At 34.8% G+C, this 19619-nt stretch overlaps 2 protein-coding genes and 1 long non-coding RNA gene across 3 annotated transcripts; 1 reads left to right on the plus strand and 2 right to left on the minus strand.

The window, feature by feature from the left end:
- Positions 1–236: 236 nt before the first annotated feature.
- LOC132175621 (putative inactive purple acid phosphatase 27) lies at positions 237–5547 on the minus strand. Its single transcript, XM_059587620.2, has 12 exons — positions 5270–5547; positions 3890–3981; positions 3306–3372; positions 3065–3187; positions 2882–2974; positions 2493–2622; positions 2275–2356; positions 2056–2188; positions 1304–1509; positions 1071–1196; positions 660–969; positions 237–574 (listed from the first exon to the last, which is right to left on the minus strand). The coding sequence occupies exons 1-12, from the start codon at positions 5468–5470 to the stop codon at positions 269–271; spliced, it is 1869 nt and encodes a 622-aa protein (XP_059443603.2). The 5' UTR covers positions 5471–5547; the 3' UTR covers positions 237–268.
- Positions 5548–10668: 5121 nt separating this feature from the next.
- Positions 10669–11861, plus strand: LOC148587129 (uncharacterized). The gene is made up of 2 exons (XR_015911791.1): positions 10669–10808; positions 11381–11861. It is a non-coding gene; the product is annotated as an uncharacterized LOC148587129 (long non-coding RNA).
- A 1362-nt stretch (positions 11862–13223) lies between these two features.
- On the minus strand, positions 13224–19053 carry LOC132173476 (putative inactive purple acid phosphatase 27). The gene is made up of 12 exons (XM_088514130.1): positions 18740–19053; positions 17175–17266; positions 16342–16408; positions 16101–16223; positions 15918–16010; positions 15535–15664; positions 15314–15395; positions 15094–15226; positions 14685–14890; positions 14456–14581; positions 14048–14357; positions 13224–13628 (listed from the first exon to the last, which is right to left on the minus strand). Exons 1-12 carry the CDS (start codon positions 18938–18940, stop codon positions 13323–13325), a joined length of 1869 nt encoding a protein of 622 aa, XP_088370256.1. The 5' UTR covers positions 18941–19053; the 3' UTR covers positions 13224–13322.
- Positions 19054–19619: the final 566 nt, after the last annotated feature.

The raw sequence follows: 19619 nt of genomic DNA on the forward strand, positions 1-19619 counted from the left end.
TCAATAGAAAGACGAGTTATGGCATCTACTCGCCCCGAGCGGTCTCCTCTTTGTGGGGCTACCCGAATTGTGTGCAATTCAGGTGCCAATGGTAGGGGATCCCAATTGATGGCTGCCCTATGATAAAAGCTATACAATCTATAATAATATGTCAAAAAAAATAGCCTTTATTGCTTCAATAACAACACAGTTGCATCAGTGGAAGGTCTGATACTTGAGCCTAATTTCATCGGGCATAAGTTTTCCTCGTATAACTTTAAGATACAGATCAAGCAGCCAGAGTGGTGCGTGCACAACTGTCATGTACACAAGCCAAGATATCTTTGTATTCCCTTGAAATGGTGAAGGAATCATATACCTTTCCATCACTACTTTTCTTGTACTCGAAAAGGAGATAAGAGTGATTGAAAGCTGTAAGCTTGACGAAGCCAAAGTCAAGGTCTCTGAAAATGCTCCAGTCAGGTGTTACTGTGCTGAAAGTTGATAAGTGGTGACCTCCCCCTCCAGCGACAACATGAATTGTTCCATTCATGGTGCCTGAATAATGTGACGTCTCTGAATTGACACATTGATTCTACACACCACCAGCATTGACAAAAAGGAAAAAACAATTAGAGACGCGGCATAAAAGTAGGGGTAATAAGACGTGGAGATTTTACCTGGTAAATGGGGCATGTCCTTTCATAGTTATGGACATGGCCGAAAAATGCAATGTCTACCCTGTACTTCTGCCAAAGCTTCTGCAAGTCATCCCTTCCCATTGGCTCTTCAAATGAGCCCTCCTCGGCGTAATACGCATTGGAGGAATATCCAAGAACACGATGAGCAGCAAAGATCAACCATGGTTGTTTCCGTCTATCAGCTGATGCAAGGCAATGCTCAATGAACTTGTACTGTTCTGTTCCCTGCCTCCAATCGTGCTCACTATCAGCTATACAGAAGTGAAACATGCCATAATCTGTTGAATACCTGCACAATATTTCGTCAACATTTTCAAATAAAAAACAAAGGAATGTTGGGAAAATGGACCAAGCTGATCATCTCTTGGACAAGTTATGACAGGAATTTACCAGAACTTAGCTCTGTTCTCAGCAGGAACATAGTACATGGTCTCAGCAAGCACACCGCATTCCCCACCTGAATCTGTAAATTGATAGAAGGATCCAGAATCTGGCCAATCACGTTCATGATTGCCACTGCAAGGTGATCACATAAAAGATTCTTTAACAAGTGTTATCAAGTAACTAATTTCATGTATGGAAGGAAACAAACAATGAACAGTTAATTAGTTAGTTGCACAAACCTTGCAACCATATATGGGACAGTTGATGCAATGGGCTCCACCTGTGCCGTGAATTTGTCCCACTGTGAGACATATCCATCTGAATACGCCATATCTCCTATATGGAAAACTATGTCATAGTTTTTCAAGTCCTTGATGAGTTGGTCGGTAGTATTCAGTGCACCTGGGCTCTTATTACCGTACTCATTTGAACCATCACGCTCAGCCTGAAAAATACAGAAACTCAACTTAGCTACCAACACAGATGCAAAGTGAAGGGCGTGCATATGGGCCTTAAACTCCTAGCAATGGTTCTCAAGCACCCTTCTGAATGCTATTTCCCTTCTAGTTCAGAAACCAGTAGATGACATCTTTTAGAAGCTTCTTTTGCCCCAATTTTGCAAACTGTATAAAAAATTCATGAGCCTAACTCATCTCACAAAACCGATTCAATAAGAGAGGATTGTTCACCCCTTATAAACATGCTCAAGATGTTGTCCACAAGCAATGTGGGATTATTCCTCAACACCATCCCACACTTGTAGGCCGCATCTCTGTCAATCCAAACTCGATGACAGTAGCTACCTAGGATGGGTGTTTCAATTCAAACCCATCTTAAAGAAATTTATGAGCTTAATTCATCTTATAAAACCGGTTATAAAGGAAGGTTGCTCATTCCTTATAAAGTTGCCCAAAGTCTTGTTTACGGACAATGTGACTTTATTAATCAACACCGTATACATTATTTTCATTACGTGAGTACTCAACACTACCTGCCCCATGTCGCCAAATATTATTACACGTTGTAGTGAGTCCTGTCCAGGATATGGGGATGATTTGAAAGAATAGGTTTTGCTCCAGACACCTGAACCATTGGATAAGAAATGACCCATTCTGTAAGTGTACCTGCAATACCATTATAACAATGGTCAACATATATCATCAACACTTCAGGATACTTTTATGTCAAGAAAATGTAACTAAAAACATACACAGCGTTCGGCCACAAATTTTTTAAGAAACTTGTGTGTATAAAACCCTGATCACGCCAGCCTACTGTCCTTGCAGGTGAACCTGCAGAGTTACAAGGAAGTCTCATTATGCAATGAAGTCAAGCACTTTCTGCATCACCAAATGGCTCAAGCATGGTATGATCATAAGGGAAAGTATGCAGTGTGGTAAAATTATTGGTAGATGAAATGAATTATACCACACATGCTGTTCTGATCAACTGTCAATGTTCCAGCTGGGGATCGAGTTTTAGTTTCTCCCTTCAGACCCCATTCCACGAATGGAACAGCTTCATGTATCCCATAGCCACTCGTCCAGGTTACTGTTATCTGCATAACCAGAAGAAGAGTTCATTTAGAAAGCTTCAACAACAGCTGGAGTTTCATGCATTTATAGGGAATTGATTTAAAACCAGAACTCGATCTTATTGAATTTTATCAACTTCTCCTTGCAAACATATTGATTTATGACTTCAAAATATCAAAAAAAAAAAAAAAAAAATGACAAACATGTTGCTTAGGAGTTGGGACCTGATATCCAGTATTTATCAGAAGATTTTACAGGAATCCATAATTTGGGTAAACTTACTTCATCCCAAGATTTCCCATTAGCAAGTCGTGGGTATAGAGGCGCTTTAGGATTGGCAAATGTAATGTAATTTGAAACTGCCACCAGTTTAGGCTGCAATATTCAATAGCATAATATTCAGAAACAGGACACTAACAAGTCCAGTTCAAAGATATAAGAAGAGCAAAAGAGCCAGGGACACACATTTGACAAACCGCCTGAAAAAACAGCAAAGGAGAAATCTGCCCGCTGATTGATCAACTGGAACTTCAAAACCGCTTTGCCTGTTTTTGTATACTCTGAATTGGAGTAATTTGCATACTTGTACTACAACAAAGATATTCACCATCACATATATAGGTTAGAGATTCGAGGAATTTTCCAATTTTAATTAACTGCTACGTACTTTAATCTCAGTTTTTCAATTCAAATTGTACGTACACACCTTTATCGGGCTTGTGCATATATATGGTTCTGCAACTTCATCATTCTCTGGTTTACAGGTTGATGAGCTGCCAATTGATGCAGGCCACTATTCAATTAGACCAGTCTTAATAAAAAATAAAAGGCCATAGCTTGTGATTCCGACATAGAATGTAGGAAAACTTGGTGGCTTTCGACATGCAGCTTATTAAATTTCCAATTCAACATTTAATGGGTAAAAAGGGGCCGTTAAAAGAAATACAAAAACAAATACTCAAGAAACTCGTTTGGAAACAAGTTTTGACGAGAATGTCTTTCTTTTTTTTGAGTTTTTAGGTTTTATCGCAAGTCTCGTCCGAACGAGTAAGTAGGTCTATTCCGACGAGATTGCGTTAGTCGCCAAACTGACTTTATTTCAGTGTTTTATTAGATTTAAGAGTCTAGTTACTATAAATAGTTGTTATGGGGATTATTATTCATTGGTTTTCAATAAGAAACTCTTCTTCTTGAAAAGCCATTGACTAAGTTGCACATTCTATTAAATATTATATGTAACGACTAGCTAGACTGAACAAACTGATCGATAAAGCTAGAGATGTAGATTACTTGAAGTTTGCAGGAGAAAAAACAGCAACCCAATCATCCTCAGAAGGATCTGGGTTTACAAGATTCACTGTCACCCATTCTGTGTCCTCGCCCTGTAATCATATCAAGAAAAACCCACATCAAATACTTAAATTGTGTACGTAGATTTTTGTGTATTACTTTTAATTTAAAACCAATTATACAAATTGTAGTTGATATCCAAGGATGAAGCCAGACATATTTATGGGAAGGGGCCAAATGAAAAATATATTAAAACATGGGGGTCAGTGTACGAATAAAAAATATATTATGTTTGAAGATTAAATTAATATATAAAAAATTAATACATTCAATGTTAACAAGAAAATAAACTAACGAAAAGACATAAAATTATTTTTTTCAAAGGAAAAGACAGAAGATAATAAAAAATATATTATCTTCGGGCCTTGGCAATCTCATATTCTGTCTTCTTCTTCTTCTTCTTCTCTTTCTTTTTCTTTTGAACCCGAAAAAGTAGATCCCAATTATGACCTATATGCTGCTCATTTTTTATTTTTTATTTTAATAAAGATGGAGATAATTACTTCCTCAAATGATTATGATGGTGTCATTTTAGCTTTGCCGAAAATGGGTAGAAAAATAAAAAAATATAGATGAAAAGGGGATCTAGCTAGACCCCTACGTAGAATGAGGCATCAAGAAAACTATATATGATTTCAAATAATGTTCATATAATTGTTAAAAGATGTTTCAATACAAATATTTAAATAATCATTCAATCAATTATATATACACCACTGTTGGTGCCATGTCATGATATATATGATTTACTTCTGGGGTCCATGGCTTCATGCATGTCTACTTTCAGAAAAGATAAGTAAATGATATAATTACAACATTCATGCTTTGCATATATATGAACTGTCAACCAATCTTTGGGTAACACGTGCATGCATGAATATATACATGCAAGTAGAAAAATTATTTGAGGCATTCCAAGTAGTTTTATTATAATCTTTTTAGGGGGAAAATTCACTTTACCTACCGAAATTTTAAGAGTTTTTCAATTTGAATTTTAAAGTTTAAAAATTGGCAATGTACTCATAATGTTTCAAAAATTTTCAATTTAAACATTATGTTACTAATTTTCGTTAAATTATAAGAAAATTAAAAAAAAAAAAAAAAAAAGCCTGAGGGTAATTAGGTAATTTTATAAATTTTCGTCTAATTTGACAAAAATTAGTAACGGGAGGTTTAAATTAAAAATTTTTGAAACATTAAGGGAGTACATTACCAATTTTTAAACTTTGAAGTTCAAATCGAAAAACTCCTAAAACTTTAAGGGATAAAGTGGATTTTTCACATCTTTTTATAAATGGAATGTAGATGAAATATTGGCACCTTCGAGCCGAGAAGGGATGGGCTGGCTTTAATGGAAACGGAGTCTCGGAGGGCAAGCGTGGTTTTATGAATGTTGATCTTTGACAGTGGATGCGCGTCATCTCTTGCCCTGCCGTGAGCCGAAGCCAAGCCCAAAATTTGCAGCCACGAAAGGACGACAATCATCAAGATCATCTTCAACCACTGAGAGCTGTCTTCCATTTCTATTTTCTTTTGTTTTTGTTTTTTTGGGTTAAGAAGGAGTACTGGAAAGAGTGAAGGAATAGAGAGAAAAGAAGAAGGGAAACTCAGCTGAAGATGTGAGAAACCATTAATGGAGGCTTAGGCTGCGTGGGAGAGAAACGAAGACCACTGGTGTTATAAAGGAGCAAAGACCACGTGTTTTTGTTTTTGTTTTTGTTTTTTAAAAGTTTTCTTAATATAAAGAAAAATAATAGTTAATATATATAAGTGCTTGTTGGTTGTTTGTTTGTGTTTTTTTGTTTTGAATAAGAGGTTTCTTCTCTCCAAATCTGCCCTCATGAGTAAGAAGGAATAATTAAGTGTGAGGGGTTATCTCTCACGGCCGGTTTGAAGTCATAGATAGCACTTGATTGTAAGAATTTTTGTTTGTATCTATAACTTTATAATCTTATAGCATGTGGTTATGATTTTTGCAAAGGTTTATGCTTTGTGCTATAAAAGCTTTTTGTTTTGTTTTATTAGAGTTTTATGCTCGTAATCTTTTATCAATAAAATTCTCAAATTTTCGTTAAAAAAAAAATTGTATATTAAAGTAATCTTGAAAAAATTATCAAACAAACGCATCAATTTAAAAAAGAAAGATTTGTATATTAAAAGTTGAAAATGGTTTAACTAAAGAACTACGAATACTTAACAAAGCTGATCTGCTACTTCTAGATCACAAATTTGGGGTCAAAGAATGTGTGAAAAGTAAGAAAATTAAAAAAAAAATGAAAAAGTGAGATAAGTAATATAGTGCGAAAGTCATATGATAATTGATAAACAGAGCCTTCAAGGCAAAAGACATAGCATTTACTGTTCAGTCGATTGACATTCTGCAGTGTCATACAGCAGAAACTATGCCCTTGTTCCGGCTGTTCAGCAACAAACGTAAAAAACAGCCTCTTTCTATAAAAGGACTGAGGTCAAGCTTTTAAGGCCAGACGTTTCTTTTCACATTTGTTGCTGAATAGCTTGAACAAAGGGCATGGCTTGTTCTGGCAAGGCGCTCCTTTTCAGGTGAAGTAAAACAGCACGGGCACGCCAGCTAAAATTTTTATTATTATTATTATAAAAATTATTATTTTCACATATGATAATAAAAATTATTATTTAGATCCACAAGGCTTTAAAAAAAATTATAATAATAATTTTTACTCACTTCAAACAAAAAGCAACGTGTACTTCGTGCCCTGAAAATAAAAGACACATCATAATAAACCCCCAAAGGTCAAGGGTGGACCCCTATATGGGGCACCCCATTTTAAGATGTTCTCCATGATTTGACCATGATTTCGCTTCCACCAAAGACGTGAAGACAAATGATCCATGATTATAGGAATATAATTTGAATTAGATTATTTCATAATCAAGATTTGAAATTAATATGTTTAATGGTGTATATGATTTTATAAGATTATGATTCTCTACAAATTTAAAGAGCGTAGATTTTCAAATTACGAAATTTAGACAGCTTCTTAATATCGAAACACTTGAAAAATGGTACCTATTCATGTTATCGGGACAACTAAAAATAATTTCCATTTCAAAATGATTTTTTTTTTTTTTTTTTTTATCACTTTTGCATAGATTTTTTTTCTTTAGAAAATCAAAAAACAGTTTTTTGTTCAAATGTTTTTTTACAACATAAAAAACAAATTTTTAACTGTAACATGCCACTTTTTTTAATAGGTAACATTTTTCAAGCGTTTCGATATAAATAAATTGCCTATATTTTGTAATTTTCATTTTCCAATATATATATATATATATATATATGTTCATTTTCTCATTTTCTCACAAGAAAGAAAGATGTCTTGTTAACGCTTTTTTATTTTCTTAAAACAAATATTTGTATCTATAACTTTGTTACCTTATAACATGTGGTTATAATTTTTGTAAAGCTTTATGCTTTGTACTGTAAGAGCTTTTTGCTCTGCTTTGTAAGAGTTCTATGCCCGTAATCTTTAATCAATAAAATTCTCAAATTTTCATTAAAAAAAAAAAGTATATTAATGTACTATTGAAAAAATTATCAAACAAAGGCATCAATTTAAAAAAGAAAGATTTGTATATTAAAAGTTGAAAATGGTTTAACTAAAGAACTACGAATACTTAACAAAGCTGATCTGCTACTTCTAGAAACAAATTTGGAGTCAAAGAATGTGTTAATTTTCGATTTTATTCTTAAGACAGGAATTTTCTCTAAGTTTTTCAAAAATTAATGTTTAAGTTCTTAAGTTAATAGAATGGTAATAAATAATTGTTTAAAATATTAAATAAAATATGTGAGAGATGACACTTATCACTTATTGAAGTAGGTTGGACAAGAAAATTCCTATCCTCATTTTTATATTATAAGTTAATTTATTATTATTATTATTATTTGAAGGGATAGGTTAATTTAATTGAAGTTTTGAAGGTTTTACAAGTTTTAAACAATTATCAATGCAAATACGTACACGTGCATTTAAAAAATGAGATAATACGACGTGTCATATATACCTAGTCTCGTGAAATCCGGATCTGTAGAAGATATGACACATGGGACACCACGTCGATGTCTATAATACTTGCACACATTTCAATTTGCACATGCATGTTTCAAATTTTTTTTTTATTTTCTCAAATTTTTTAGTGGTCTTCGAAACTATTAAGTAATTCGACATGCAGCACTAGGGCTTGAGTTTTAAGGAATCTGTTTCTCACCGTGTTCAAAAAAACCCGATCGAACGTGTTTTGCATGTGTAGATCCGGTTTTTTTTTTTTTTTTAAAAAAGATTTGTTTGGAATTATGTTATAGAATTTAAAAAGTACTTTTAGTACTTAAAAAGTTGACATATTTTAAAAGTACCTATTTGCTTTTTTTTAGTCTAAAATAGCCAAAACCTAATTATATATAGGTGATGAAAATTTAAAATCCTTTAACAAGCTCCCGAATCCACGAAAATTTCTTATCAAAACTTTAAAACTTTCTTATATTAATCTTTCACAATATATATATATATATATATTGACCTTTGAAACCCTTGATCTTCAAGAAAGGTTAGCTAGATGTGAGCTTCTCCCCATAGGAGGAGGGATCAGAAGAGGGGGGCATATTTGAGATAAAGCCTTGATAATTCTGCCATTGGATTCTAGGCAAACAGTCGCTTAATTAGGCTGAAGAAGACTCCTTGCTCCTTAGCCACCGGAGGGGTCCATTTTTCAATATGAGGGGAAGATCGAGAGACCTTTCCAATCATGCTTAGATAAGTAGGGATAAGATTTGATGATATTACTTTATTTGACATTTTCAATCCATCAAAACGCATCTTGACAGGTGACTAAGTATATATATATTAATTTTTGTTCTTGTTTTTGTTAATAGATAAAGAACTCAAAAGGTTTCGTGATTGACTGATTGTGATTGAAATCAATCTAAAACAAAAGATAAAGAACAAAATAGAAAAGTATAATTCAGGATTGAAAACTGTGGTTAGTCGTTTATAATTCTAATACCATATTAAATTGCTACTTTGTTTTTTTTTTTTTTTAAGAAAAAAAAACAAATATGGAGATAATTACTTTCTCAAATGATTATCACGATGGTGTCATTTTAGCTTTGACAAAAATGGGTAGAAAAATATAGATGAAAAGGGGATCTAGACCCCTACGCTACGTGGAATGAGCCATCAAGAAAAGTATATATATGATTTCTAATATTCGTATAATTGTTAAAAGATGTTTCTAACACGGTTCCTTTTTGGCTTTTGAGGTTTTAGTGGCTTAGAATTGTAGTAAAAATTGATTCACGTTAAAAAAGTAAAAATGTTTAATGTGAAAAAGTAAAAATATTTAATACGAAAAAGTGAAAGAAAAAAAATTGTTTATAATGATTTTTTTTATTTAAATAGTAATAAAAAGTGATTAATATGATGTAATGTGATATAAAAAATAAAAATATTGATAAAATAAAAAAAAAGTGTAGAATAGTATCAGGCCTTTGTGGCCTTTGCCAAACAAAGCCTACAAATATCTAAATAATTTAATATATATAATCAATTATACACCACTCTTGGTGGCATGCATGGGCTGAAGCCCTCCAAGCCTCATGTTTTCTCAAAAAAAAATTTAAAATGTCCGTACATTTTTTTAAAATTATAAAAATTAGAAGTTTATCTTCCAAAATTTTTAGTGTTTTAGTTTTACCTACAAACTTTAAGTGTTAGTTCCACTCCCGGTGCCGTGTCATGATATCTACGTAGGATTGACAACGTAGGCAATTCGAAAAGTAAATAAAGGTAACTGTCGGCCCAAACAACATGCTTTTGCATATCAGACCAAACAACCCTTTGTTTTTTTTTTATTCTTTTTTTTTTTAATTGAAAGAGGAAAAAGGGTTAAAAGAGATGTTTATTAACACAAACACACAGATACACACATATATATAAACTGTCAGCCAATCTATGGGTACGTACACGTACTTGCATGAATATATACATGCAAGTAGAAAAAGTGAGTCATTATAACTTTTATTATAATTTTTTTTTATAAATTAATGCGAGTAAAATAAATAAGGGTAAATAATTGACAAGTTAGCTATTAACTAATTAAATTGATAAGTCAAATTATTTTCTTAATTATTTTACAAATTATAGCTCGTAGGCAAAATTTGTAGTAAAAATTATAATATAGTTAGCAAGTGTATTTACAATGACCGGATGCCAAGCCTGACGGAGGCTGAAAGGAGAACAAATGGTTAAATATCAAGCCCACCGATCGAAGGCCCGGCAAAGCCACCTCACCTAGTTATCACCGTTTGTTCTCCTTTCAGCTTCCTTTGGTGCAATTGGCATGAGGTGATCACAACAACATTGTATGAAGTAAATACCATAAACCAATATGTATAGCCATATATAGGTAACTAAAAATGCAGAATTGGAAGGAGGACAATCACATTAGAAAACAAAAGGAAAAAAAAAAAAAAAAAACTTGAAAGAGGGAAAAATGAAGAGTGATTGATGTGAGGGAATTGTTATTTTGGTCAGTGGCAAGATGACAAGTCTCCATATGATTTTCTTCATTATTTTTGTTTAACAAGCCAATTCCTGCGTCAGTATGATTTTCCTTAATATTTTTGTTTAACAAGCCAATTCCTTTACTCTGTTTCTTAAATTTCTCCAATTTTCAGTCAGGATTGTGTTCTGGAAATCTTCTGCGTTTCGCTATTAGTAATGGAGGATTGAGTTTTCTGGATGGGAAGCTTGAGAAGGCTAATTTACATTATCTTGGCAAGTCCAATCGAGCGCATGCTTTTGCAGATAGTTACTCCAAGGTTAGTAGATATTGGACATTATCACTTACTAAATGTCCTAATGCATCTTATATATATATGAGTACCTAGTCAAAATAGATAACAAATGTCTCACAATTTGCAAAGAAAAAGCAATAATGCTGTAAAACAGTACTTTTAGGAGCTGGCATAGATTCTTACGACTCAACCTTCTGTAAGGGGAAGGTCATGTTGCTGTTGTCCTATTAAGCTTGCCTATCTATGCCCTTTTTGAGTCATGAAAACGAAAAATTGAAAAAGAAAGATCATTGCCTTAAGAATGTTCAGCATGTTTGCTCATTGAATATATGGTCTGATGAAAAGATTGGAGGAGATGTTGTTCCTCAGTTGTTCATCCTCCCGTGTAATTTGTAGTTGGTACTCACAATCCTGCGGCTTTGGGTTGTGGAAATAAATATGTGCATGCCTTTGTATAATTAGCTAGTTTCTATATTTTATTAACCTCAAAAGAAAAAAAGAAGCTAGGGTCTCTTCGGGTACGTACCCACCCCTTTGTATAAACCAGATTACTTTAAAAGCTTACTCTTGTGCCTTTTTGGAGTTTACCCTTGCAGGTTATGTTCCAGTATATGGCTTGATCGGCATTCTCCTCTAAAAGTTGATGATCTGCTAGCATCTATTAGCTCATCAATTGAACAAGAAAACAAGCCTTCTGATGATCAGGAGATGGTTGGTTAATGGTGACTATCAATTATAGTGATAGGAGGTTTTTTTTTTTTTATTATTGTTAGCTTTTGCCTACTAAGGGATCATTGGGGTGCTTCTTTCTCCCAAAAGCTTCAATCACTTGTGTTCGAGTATGGTTTGCCTCCAGGCTCCGGTGAAAAAATACTGAAAAATTTATTGTGAAAAAGTAAATGGTCAAAATTGCAAGATTTGGAGAAAACTCTAGTGTATTTTTTTTCACTGGAGGCAATTTTGATAGTTTAATTTTTCACAGGAGGATCTCTAGTGATTTTTTAACTAGAGGCAACCCAAACTCTAGATGTAGTGGTCAGTTTATATACTTGTATTTGTATGTAAGCCTTCCTTTTTCAGCGGTGTACAAAGCCGTATGTTCTCACATTTATAACTTTTTAGAGCATTTATAGCAGCAATAGCCATTTTAGCTACTCAAAAAGCACTGTTTTTTTTTTGCCTATTCATTTGAAAAATACAAGTTTCAATAAATTATCTATTTTACTCTCTACTTTCTTTAAATATTATTTTTCATTTTTTTTTGTTCTATTTTTTCTACCTCTATTTCTCACTCCCGCTCGCTCTTCCCTCTCCTCTCTCTCTCTTCCTCCACAACATGGATGAGCAAACAGGAGCAGAAAAGTTGATTTGAGAAGACGTGTTAAACTTAAGCCCATCCTGTGAAAGAACTCAAAGACAAAGAAACCATCCGCTTTGGGTTGTTGAGAAGCCGAAAGCTTAACCATCAACACTGCTGCAAATTGCAGCTTACCAGATTGGAAGAAGTATATCTCAAGATGGCCCCAATCGCATGGTAGCTGATGCATTTGACTTAATCCCAACAAAGCAATAGAGAAAGGAAATTGAATGAGATCTCCCTTGTGTGAGAGCCAAAATAAATCGAAACCCATTTGGGAATGAGATCTCAGACTGAGAAACAATAGAGAAAGGAAATTGAATCCAAATCCTCCAACCGGTTCAAAACCCTCTCTCAAATCATGAGTCCAAACCCTCCTGGCTTAGTAGATTGTTCCGGTTTCGGAACTTTCTCTATGTTTACTGTCTCTTTTAGCAACACCAGTTGCTCTAAAGGCTAAGTCATTTATTTGACTTATTCTCAACTTTTTTTGATGGATCCTATTTCTCGTGTTTTATTTTCTTGTAATTTTCCATTTTCCATCTTCTTCACTTTCAATAGAAAAAAATAAAACACATTGCACGTGTCTCATTGTGTTCCTTAAATTATTATTTTTTCAAAATATCTCTATAATTTAAATATTATTATAAATTTGTCTACTCTGTTGGAAATATTCTTAACACTTTATTTTACCTTTCGAAATTGTTTCTTTAAATACGCTTTCTTTAAATTGTTATGAGGTTCTTAAACTTCAACATTCTCTTCCTATGATTTTCTTTTTATTTCCAATATTAATTGGTACAACATGATTTTTTAAACAAAATCTTCAACTGAGCCTTTTGATATTGGTCGTTTAGTTTAGATGAGGATCCATTACAATTGGCTGTCCAAATTGAATGCCATTTGGCTAGACCAACAGAAAGGGGAGCTATGGCATCTACTCGTCCCGAGCGGTCTCTTCTTTGTGGGGCCACCCGAATTGTGTGCAATTCAGGTGCCAATGGTAGGGGATCCCAATTGATGGCTGCCCTATGATAAAAGCTATCCAAACTATAATAATAAGTAAAAAAAACATAGCCTTTATTGCTTCAATAACAACATAGTTGCATTAGTGGAAGGTCTGATACTAGTGCCAAATTTCATCGGGCATAAGTTTTCCTCATACAATTTTAAGATACAGATCAAGCTGCCAGAGTGGTAGGTGCACAACTGTCATGTACACAAGCCAATATATCTTTGTATTCCCTTGAAATGGTGAAGGAATCATATACCTTTCCATCGCTACTTTTCTTGTACTCAAAAAGGAGATAAGAGTGATTGAAAGCTGTGAGCTTGACGAAGCCAAAGTCAAGGTCTCTGAAAATGCTCCAGTCGGGTGTTACTGTGCTGAAAGTTGATAAGTGGTGACCTCCCCCTCCAGCGACAACATGAATTGTTCCGTTCATGGTACCTGAATAATGTGATGTCTTTGAATTGACGCATTGATTCTACACACCACCAGCATTGACAAAATGAAAAAACAATTAGAGACGTGGCATGAAAGTAGGGGTAACAATTCGTGTTCGTGAGTTATGTTTGTATAACAGAATAAGACAACTCATTCAATTAAATAGGTCAGACCTCTCAACCTTAACTTACTAATTTTGTGTTAGGTTTATGTCGGGTTCACTAGTCGTACAAAAAATTGTTAACCCCACGTAAAAGTCATCTCAAACTTGGTATGCTGAAGTAAGAGCTGGCTAACAAATTCAACAATGCAGCTGGACATTGCTTGAAGTATTATCCTGCTGCTTATGACAGAGGCTCTTGCACAAGAGCATTTTCATATATCTTTGTTCAAACTATACCAATGCAGGCAAATGATATTAATAGTGAATTGTATATCAAAGTGTGCTTGACATTTTACCTGGTAAATGGGGCATGTCCTTTCATAGTTATGGACATGGCCAAAAAATGCAATGTCTACCCTGTACTTCTGCCAAAGCTTCTGCAAGTCATCCCTTCCCATGGGCTCTTCAAATGAGCCCTCCTCGGCGAAATACGCATTGGAGGAATATCCAAGAACACGATGAGCAGCAAAGATCAACCATGGTTGTTTCCGTCTATCAGCTGATGCAAGGCAATGCTCAATGAATTTGTACTGTTCTGTTCCCTGCCTCCAATCGTGCTCACTATCAGCTATACAGAAGTGAAACATGCCATAATCTGTTGAATACCTGCACATTTCGTCAACATTTTCAAATAAAAAACTAAGGAATGTTGGGAAAATGGACCAAGCTGATCATCTCTTGGACAAGTTATGACAGGAATTTACCAGAACTTAGCTCTGTTCTCGGCAGGAACATAGTACATGGTCTCAGCAAGCACACCGCATTCTCCACCTGAATCTGTAAATTGATAGAAGGATCCAGAATCTGGCCAATCACGTTCATGATTGCCACTGCAAGATGATCACATTAAAGATTCTTTATCAAGTGTTATCAAGTAACTAATTTCATGTATGGAAGGAAACAAACAATGAACAGTTAATTAGTTGCACAAACCTTGCAACCATATATGGGACAGTTGATGCAATGGGCTCCACCTGTGCCGTGAATTTGTCCCACTGTGAGACATATCCATCTGAATAAGCCATATCTCCTATATGGAACACTATGTCATAGTTTTTCAAGTCCTTGACGAGTTGGTCGGTAGTATTCAGTGCACCAGGGCTCTTATTACCGTATTCATTTGAGCCATCACGCTCAGCCTGAAAAATACAGAAACTCAACTTAGCTACCAACACAGATGCAAAGTGAAGGGCAACTCCTAGCAATGGTTCTCAAGCACCCTTTTGAATGCTATTTCCCTTCTAGTTCAAAAACCAGTAAATGACATCTTTCAGAAGCTTCTTCTGGTCAAATTTCGCAAACTCCTAGCAATAATTTTCATTATGTAAGTACTCAATACTACCTGCCCCATGTCGCCAAATATTATTACACGTTGTAGTGAGTCCTGTCCAGGATATGGGGATGATTTGAAAGAATAGGTTTTGCTCCAGACACCTGAACCATTGGATAAGAAATGACCCATCCTGTAAGTGTACCTGAAATACCATTATAACAATGGTCAACATATATCATCAACACTTCAGGGATACTTTTATGTCAAGAAAATGTAACTAAGAACATACACAGCATTCGGCCACAAATTTTTTAAGAAACTTGTGTGTATAAATCCCTGATCACGCCAGCCTACTGTCCGTGCAGGTGAACCTGCAGAGTACTTACAAGGAAGTCTCATTATGCAATGAAGTCAAGCACTTTCTGCATCACCAAATGGCTCAAGCATGGTATGATCATAAGGGAAAGTATGCAGTGTGGTAAAATTATTGGTAGATGAAATGAACTATACCACACATGCTGTTCTGATCAACTGTCAATGTTCCAGCTGGGGATCGAGTTTTAGTTTCTCCCTTCAGACCCCATTCCACGAATGGAACAGCTTCATGTATCGCATAGCCACTCGTCCAGGTTACTGTTATCTGCATAACCAGAAGAAGAGTTCATTTAGAAAGCTTCAACAACAGCTGGAGTTTCATGCATTTATAGGGAATTGATTTAAAACCAGAACTCGATCTTATTGAATTTGATCAACTTCTCCTTGCAAACATACTGATTTATGACTTCAAAATATCAAAAAAAAAAAAATGACAAACATGTTGCTTAGGAGTTGGGACCTGATATCCAGTATTTATCAGAAGATTTTACAGGAATCCATAATTTGGGTAAACTTACTTCATCCCAAGATTTCCCATTAGCAAGTCGTGGGTATAGAGGTGCTCTAGGATTGGCAAATGTGATGTAATTTGAAACTGCCACCAGTTTAGGCTGCAATATTCAATAACATAATATTCAGAAACAGGACACTAACAAGTACAGTTCATAGATATAAGAAGAGCAAAAGAGCCAGGGACACACATTTGACAAGCCGCCTGAAAAAATTGCAAAGGAGAAATCTGCCCGCTGATTGATCAACTGGAACTTCAAAACCGCTTTGCCTGTTTTTGTATACTCTGAATTGGAGTAATTTGCGTACTTGTACTACAACAAAGATATTCACCATCACATATATAGGTTAGAGATTCGAGGAATTTTCCAATTTTAATTAACTGCTACGTACTTTAATCTCAGTTTTTCAATTCAAATTGTACGTACACACCTTTATCGGGCTTGTGCATATATATGGTTCTGCAACTTCATCATTCTCTGGTTTACAGGTTGATGAGCTGCCAATTGATGCAGGCCACTATTCAATCAGACCAATCTTAATAAAAAAATAAAAGGCCATAGCTTGTGATTCCGACATAGAATGTAGGAAAACTTGGTGGCTTTCGACAGCTTATTAAATTTCCAATTCAACATTTAATGGGTAAAAAGGGCCGTTAAAAGAAATACAAAAACAAATACTCGAGAAACTTGTTTCGGAAACAAGTTGAGAATGTCTTTCTTTTTACTTTTTTAATTTTTTTAATTTTTTTTTTTTTTTTATTTTTTTTTTTTAAGTTTTTAGGTTTTATCGCAAGTCTCGTCCAAACGAGTAAGTAGGTCTATTCCGACGAGATTGCATTGGTCGCCAAACTGACTTTATTTCAGTGTTTTGTTAGATTTAAGAGTCTAGCTACTATAAATAGTTGTTATGGGGATTATTATTCATTGGTTTTCAATAAGAAACACTCTAGAAGCGGTTTTCTTTCTATTTTACCTCAAAGTAAATTCTTGATTTATTCTTGGTTTTGAAAAGAATTATTAATCTATAATGGTTTGTTTTGCGATCAACAACACCTACACCGATTCAAAACCAAAAATATTCCTTCAATTTATGACTTAACTGAGGAAACTTTAGCCCCACAACTATAATCTCCATTATTTGGGAAAAAAAAAAACTCTACTTCTTGAAAAGCCATTGACTAGGTTGCACATTCTATTCAATATTATATGTAACGATCGACTAGCTAGACTGAACAAACTGATAAAGCTAGAGATGTAGATTACTTGAAGTTTGCAGGTGAAAAAACAGCAACCCAATCATCCTCAGAAGGATCTGGATTTACAAGATTCACTGTCACCCATTCTGTGTCCTCGCCCTGTAATCATATGAAGAAAAACCCACATCAAATACTTAAATTAATATTATGTACGTAGATCTTTGTGTATTACTTTTAATTTAAAACCAATTATACAAATTGTAGTTGATATAAAATATATGTACAACAGATGCTGAATCAGGTTCTTTATTTCTTATTACCCAAAATTTGTTTTCTTGTCCGATAAATTATTAGCCTTTTTTTTAGTCCTGTTGGTATCCAATAGGATGAAGCCAGACATATTTATGGGAAGGGGCCAATTGAAAAATATATTAAAACATGAGAGTCAGTGTACGAATAAAAAATATATTATGTTTGAAGATTAAATTAATATATAAAAAATTAATACATTCAATGTTAACAAGAAAATAAACTAAAGAAAAGAGATAAAATTATTTTTTCAAAGGAAAAGACACAAGATAATAAAAAATAGGGAAATTATATATAAATTCCTTAGGTCAACGTGCCTTCATTAAAAACTCCCTAGGTGTTTTTTTTTTTTTTCAGAAATTGACTCATTGGGTTAATCGAAACTACAATAAACTCTCTATCGTCAAAAATTTTTAACAGCCGTTAGGACTACTCAAAACTTTCCATTTTACCTGATTAAAATATTAATTTTTTTATTAATTTAATTTAAAAAATTAAATCTTAAAAAAAAAAAAAAAAAAAATTGAATGGTGGCCAGGGGTGGCGGCACCGCCACCCTTGGCCACCCCTCCACGCAGGCCACCCCAAACCACCAATGGGGGTGGCCCCAGGTGGTTTGGGGTGGCCGTGTGGGTGGCTCACAGCCACCCCTTTCCACCCATGGGGTGGCCCATACCACCCATGGGGTGGCCCGCAGGCTACCCCAAACCACCCATGGGGTGGCTCGCGGCCACCCCATGGGTGAAAAGGGGTGGCCACGAGCCACCCCAAACCACCTTGGGCTCGCTGCGAGCCACCCTAAACCACCTGGGGCTAGCCGCAAGCCACCTCAGAGGTGGGCAAACCACCCCTGGTACAGCCACCCCATAGGGGTTGGGGGGTGGCCAGGGGTGGCGGTGGCCACCCTTCAATTTTTTTTTTTAAGATTTAATTTTTTAAATTAAATTAATAAAAAAATTAATATTTTAATAAGGTAAAACAGAAAGTTTTGAGTGGCCCTAACAGCTATTAAAAAATTTTGAAGGTAGAGAGTTTATTATAGTTTCGATTGACTCAGGAAGTCAATTTTCGGAAAAAAATACCTAGGGAGTTTTTAATGAAGGCGTGTTGACCGAAGGAGTTTATATATAATTTCCCTAAAAAATATATTATCTTCGGGCCCGAAAAATTAATATGACCTATATGATTTCCCATAAACCAATATGTATAGCCATAGGTAGCTAAAAATGCAGAATTGGAAGGAGGACAATCACATTAGAAAACAAAAGGAAAAGAAGAAATCTTGAAGGGTAAAAATAAGCAATGTAGATGAAATATTGGTACCTTCGAGCCGAGAAGGGATGGGCTAGCTTTAATGGAGACGGAGTCACGGAGGGCAAGCGTGGTTTTATGAATGTTGATCTTAGACAGTGGATGCGCGTCATCTCTTGCCCTGCCGTGAGCCGAAGCCAAGCCCAAAATTTGCAGCCACGAAAGGACGACAATCATCAAGATCATCTTCAACCACTGAGAGCTGTCTTCCATTTATATTTTCTTTTGTTTTTGGTTTTTTGGGTTAAGAAGGAGCACCGGAAAGAGTGAAGGAATAGAGAGAAAAGAAGAAGGGAAACTCAGCTGAAGATGTGAGAAACCATTAATGGAGGCTTATGCTGTGTGGGAGAGAAACGAAGACATCTGGTGCTATATAAAGAGCAAAGACCACCTGTTTTTGTACTTAACATGTGTATCACATTCTTAACTCAATAGTACTAAACAAAATTATTAGTAACGGTGTTTTAGTGGTCTCAATGAAATTTTAAGTAGTTGAGACATCTCATTAGGGCGTGAGCTTGAATTCCGTAATGAAAATTTCCTTACTTGTCTGATTATTATTAGTTGTTTTAAGTTTAATTAATGTTATGATGAAATTGAATTAGGCTATGACTCAACGGGTAAATTTTAAAAGGGAAAATCATGCTTTGAAGCCATAGCTAGCTTTCAGGATGATTTATGCATGACACCTGCTTATATAATGAAGATCATGTTTGGATGAAATAACATATCTCAAACTTAATTATATCACACGCTCAGCCTTTTGAACCAAATAACTTATCCTTCTGGTTAATTTTATGCTTAATTTAGAGAAATGTATCAGAAAAAGTTTTTCTTAAAAAAAAAACCATTGCCCCCACCTTCCGTACTTGTTCGAGCCATTCACAAAGTA

Source organism: Corylus avellana, chromosome 3, assembly GCF_965113065.1.
Source record: "Corylus avellana chromosome 3, dhCorAvel1.hap1.2, whole genome shotgun sequence".
NCBI lineage: Eukaryota > Viridiplantae > Streptophyta > Magnoliopsida > Fagales > Betulaceae > Corylus > Corylus avellana.

Bases quoted from the DNA above. Each gene is read 5' to 3' on its own strand.
- LOC132173476 (XM_088514130.1), bottom strand. From the start codon at position 18,940: ATGGAAGACAGCTCTCAGTGGTTGAAGATGATCTTGATGATTGTCGTC. The intron at 17,267-18,739 runs GTACCAATATTT...ATATGATTACAG, and splicing joins CATCCCTTCTCGGCTCGAAG to GGCGAGGACACAGAATGGGT. The intron at 14,582-14,684 runs GTTTGTGCAACT...ATCATCTTGCAG, and splicing joins GTCCCATATATGGTTGCAAG to TGGCAATCATGAACGTGATT.
- LOC132175621 (XM_059587620.2), bottom strand. From the start codon at position 5,470: ATGGAAGACAGCTCTCAGTGGTTGAAGATGATCTTGATGATTGTCGTC. The intron at 3,982-5,269 runs GTGCCAATATTT...ATATGATTACAG, and splicing joins CATCCCTTCTCGGCTCGAAG to GGCGAGGACACAGAATGGGT. The intron at 2,623-2,881 runs GTAAGTTTACCC...CTGGTTATGCAG, and splicing joins ATGGGAAATCTTGGGATGAA to ATAACAGTAACCTGGACGAG.